The sequence below is a fragment of the Berghia stephanieae genome, chromosome 14, assembly GCF_034508935.2.
Source record: "Berghia stephanieae isolate SIO BIC M18660-M18661 chromosome 14, UCSD_Bste_1.3, whole genome shotgun sequence".
In the NCBI taxonomy this organism is placed as follows: domain Eukaryota; kingdom Metazoa; phylum Mollusca; class Gastropoda; order Nudibranchia; family Aeolidiidae; genus Berghia; species Berghia stephanieae.
This window is the reverse complement of record NC_088373.1, coordinates 22,526,672-22,530,689: the sequence shown is the minus strand read 5'-3', so window position 1 is coordinate 22,530,689 and position 4,018 is coordinate 22,526,672. Positions and strand designations below refer to the sequence as shown.

Sequence of the window (4,018 nt, the reverse complement as noted above, 5' to 3'; positions counted from 1 at the left end):
TTCTTCTTCTTCTCTTCTTCTTCTTCTTCTTTCTTCTTCTTCTTCTTCTTCTTCTTCTTCTTCTTCTTCTCTTCTTCCCTTCTTCTTCTTCTTCTTCTTCTTCTTCTTCTTCTTCTTCTTCTCTTCTTCTTCTTCTTCTTCTTCTTCTTCTTCTTTCTTCTTCTTCTTCTTCTTCTTCTTCTTCTTCTTCTTCTTCTCTTCTTCTCTTCTTCTTTCTTCTTCTTCTTCTTCTTCATTATTATTATTATTATTATTATTATTATTATTATTATTATTATTATTATTATTATTATTATTATTATTATTATTATTATTATTATTATTATATTATTATTATTATTATTATTATTATTATTATTATTATTATTATTATTATTATTATTATTATTATTATTATTATTATTATTATTATTGGTGGTATTACAATTGTTGTATTGTTGTGGTTATAAATCGTATCATTTTATTCTTTGGTTTCATTTACCTTTTGATCTTTTCCATCACTTTCATGTATGTTGTCATCAAATTGCATGAGTTATTGACGAAAGCCTAAGATTAAATAAACTTTGAAACTTCTTCCTTTTTTCTTTACTCTGAACCAGTTGATTCTATCGGCCCTGGCCTTCTTCCTGTGTCACCGCGCCAACGATGACTAAGATGTCCCCACCAACAATACAGAATTATTACAATTATCATACTAACTGTTCTATTAATCCATATATACAATATTTTGTACTAGAATGGTGCGCCTTAAAAACCACTTGGATCGGAGTCAAATCCGTCGAAAACAAATTCAAATTACTGACTTATTGTCAATTTCAAATGGAATAATTGATTTCTATAAACAGCATATAGAGCTAACAGTGCAAAATAACCTGGCTCATATGTGAGCTGAGGAAATCAGTTTACTGCTTTTATATTTGGTGTTTTTGCCTTTTTAAGGAGCTCCTCTCTAGTTTATTCCAAGTCCCAAGCCCCTTCCATTACAATCTGGTTTTATTTTTAACGCATTTTAATGAATTGATAGAACGATTTGGAATATATTTGAGAGTGAATGTTATTCCTGTGAGTATGTTAGATTGTGTGTATGTGTGTGTGTGTGTATGTGTGTGTGTGTGAGAGAGAGAGAGAGAGGGGAGAGAGAGATAGAGAGAGAGAAAGAGATAGAGAGAGAGAGTGAGAGGGAGAGAAAGAGAGAGAGAGAGAGATGAAGTGTATATGTGTGTGTGTGTGTGTGTGTGTATGTATGTGTGAAAGAGAGACAGAGAGAGACAGAGAGAGATCGAGAGAGAGAGAGAGAAAGAGAGAGAGAGAGAGAGAGAGAGAGAGAGAGAGAGAGAGAGAGAGCGACGGAAGAGGGGGGGGGGGGGGGGTGATGTGTGAATTTGTGGTTGTGTATTAGTGTTTTCTTAGAATTTTTCGTGGCTTTTAATTCTGTTTTAATTATATATCTATATTATATTATAAACTGTTAATGTGTTTGTTTCAATTTATTAATCCAATGTGATCAGTCCATTTAACTCATTATGAAGTCAAGACGAAGGTGACAAGAACTTCTGAACGCGGCTGTGTGGAACTAATTAATCACATATGAAAAGAACTCTTAGAAATCCAGTATATGTTTTTTTTAAACAGTCAAAAACCGTATTATTTAACTCTCTCCGTACGGCCAGTGTCAGAAACTTCCCAAAACGTCACATCCACCCAACACAAAAATAGATTTTTATCGTTCAAAAAGAAGATTTAACAAGTACATTCGGTGCATAATATTGTTCAGCAAAATGAGCTCAACAATACAGTGTCAAGTTTTTATTCAAATTTCATGAGAAGCAAAAATATCGGATGAGAAAGTTGTTGCGTGCATTGTAACGAATGTGACGATTTTCCTGTAGTTGGTAAGGAGAGGGTTTTAATTTACCTAGCACATAATAAATTGCTAATGGTAATCCGAGTGAAATGTAACTACATCTACTTACAAAAACAACTGCCAATTAATGGGTCGAGCGTTACCAATCGTTAACATATCAAAATAAATGTTGGCATTTAGCTTCTTTCGTCCCCTTGGCCACTTAGTTTCAGTCAACAAAATGCTTGACAATAGGACGCAACAGTCGTGACGTCACTTCTTTCGTAATGACGCATAGTAAATTAGTAACTGGTTCTAAACTATCGAGAAAATGGCGGAAGCAACATGTGTATCCAGGGGACAAAAACATAAATCTTATCATATTTTGGCTATTATACATTCTGATCAAATGACATGTTAACAAGTTCTAGCCAGCATAAAGAATGAAAAGTACCGATTTTCTTTGTTTACAACCAAGCTGCTGGTTGTTGGGTGGACGTGACATCAGACTACTCAATCCTATTATTCCATGATTCCATATTTACCCTCATTAAAATGTCAAACAGACACGGTCCATAACTTTTTATCACACTATTTTAACACACTGATGAAGGATTTGAACCTCAGCTCCTGATGACACTATGTATATTTTACAATCGTCTGTGTTAACATTTTGATTGATGCTCAGGATCTAGTGGCTGTTTGAATCAAAATCTTTCTACAGGGAGGACATAAAAAAAATATCGCTGTCGTCTATCTGGAATTTAGTCATGTATTTATATCTTTATTGTTTTTTTGTTGTTGACTGAAGGAGGGTTTTGAGCCCAAAACTTTCCGTGTTTGGTACTTTTGTTCTTTTTTGAAGCTTTTAGATTAATTTTCTATCAGACTAGAATCACTTTGGTCACATCTGTGCTTTTTGTACTGTACACGTTTTGCTGCCGTATTTTATCAAATGTTTGGGGAATTGTATCAACTATTTACTTCAATAAAAATTGTTTATTTAATCTCGAGACTTCATTGTAGATAATTTAATGATAGCGATTGGCGTCTCCCATCACCTAAATCTGAGGCGCTCAAGGGTTGTAATTAATCCACATCTCCCTGGAAGTACTTTTAAGACGTGGCTAATATTATGGGACTAGCACAATGGAAATTCGAAAGAGAATTGCAATGGCAACATCAGTGATGACTGAATTAACAAAGATTTGGAAAAGTAGCATGAGTCTTAATGTAAAGGTCAAACTGTATAAATCACTGGTGTTGTCAACCTTGTTGTACGGATGCGAAGCCTGGACACTTACAATGGATGCATATGGGCGTTTGAAACCAAGTGCTTTAGAAGACTGCTACGCATGTCCTGGAAGAAATAAAAGCTCGGTCAGGCCCACAAGATCTTCTTCTAGTGACCGTGAAGCGCAGAAAACTGTCTTGGTTTGTACATCATACTCGACACGATAGCCTGAGCAGGACAGTCCTACAGAGCATAGTCGAAGGCCAGCGCAGAAGAGGGCGCCAAAGGAAGATGTGGGTGGACAAAATAAAAGAATGGACAGAGATGTCGGTTCCGGAGCTGCTACATAGGGCTAGCAACAGGCAGGCATGGAGGAAGACTGTGACGCCTGCTTCACGCAAGTCCCCCCGATGACCATCCGGCCATGGGATTGAGTGAGTGAGTGAGTAATAATATTCGATTCTTTCATCTCTTTGTATTTATTAAACGAGTTATTTTTATCGTGCCCAATAGCACACAGGGCTTGCGAGTTTAATAATATAAAGAAATGAAAGAATACGTTTATACCATCTACCCTACAAGTAAAATTATTAGATATTTTGTAACAAATGATATAGAGCTAGTATTAGTACTTCTATTCAACATAATGTGTATCTTTCTCTTTCTGCTTGAATGATCTGACAATTTGACCCACAACTAACAACGTTGGATTTGTATTCATGCGCACCAAAAGATCATTTTTAATTACTAATCTTTTACTAGTCTTTTACATCTATTTCCACACCAATACAATGTGCGAAAATATTCTGCAATCGTTGAATAAATTTTTCATTCAACGCATTCAAAGCATTATTCAACGTTTACGTATTTACTAAGAAATGACAGGGTTTTCCAATCGGTGGGGGGAATAAACCGTATTTTGTGGCTTTGTTGGGATTTCC

The 4,018-nt window shown here is 35.2% G+C and overlaps 1 protein-coding gene across 4 annotated transcripts in view; it reads left to right on the top strand.

Annotated features, from left to right (window-relative positions):
- Nucleotides 1–2,848, top strand: part of LOC144959645 (tetraspanin-9-like) — a 36,815-nt gene extending 33,967 nt beyond the window's left edge. For all 4 annotated transcript variants that reach the window (XM_078892302.1, XM_078892305.1, XM_078892303.1 and 1 more), the window contains exon 8: nucleotides 600–2,848. In XM_078892302.1, the coding sequence (XP_078748428.1) occupies nucleotides 600–653 (54 nt within the window). In that variant the 3' untranslated portion in view covers nucleotides 654–2,848. The remainder of the gene's footprint in view (nucleotides 1–599) is intronic.
- Nucleotides 2,849–4,018: the final 1,170 nt, after the last annotated feature.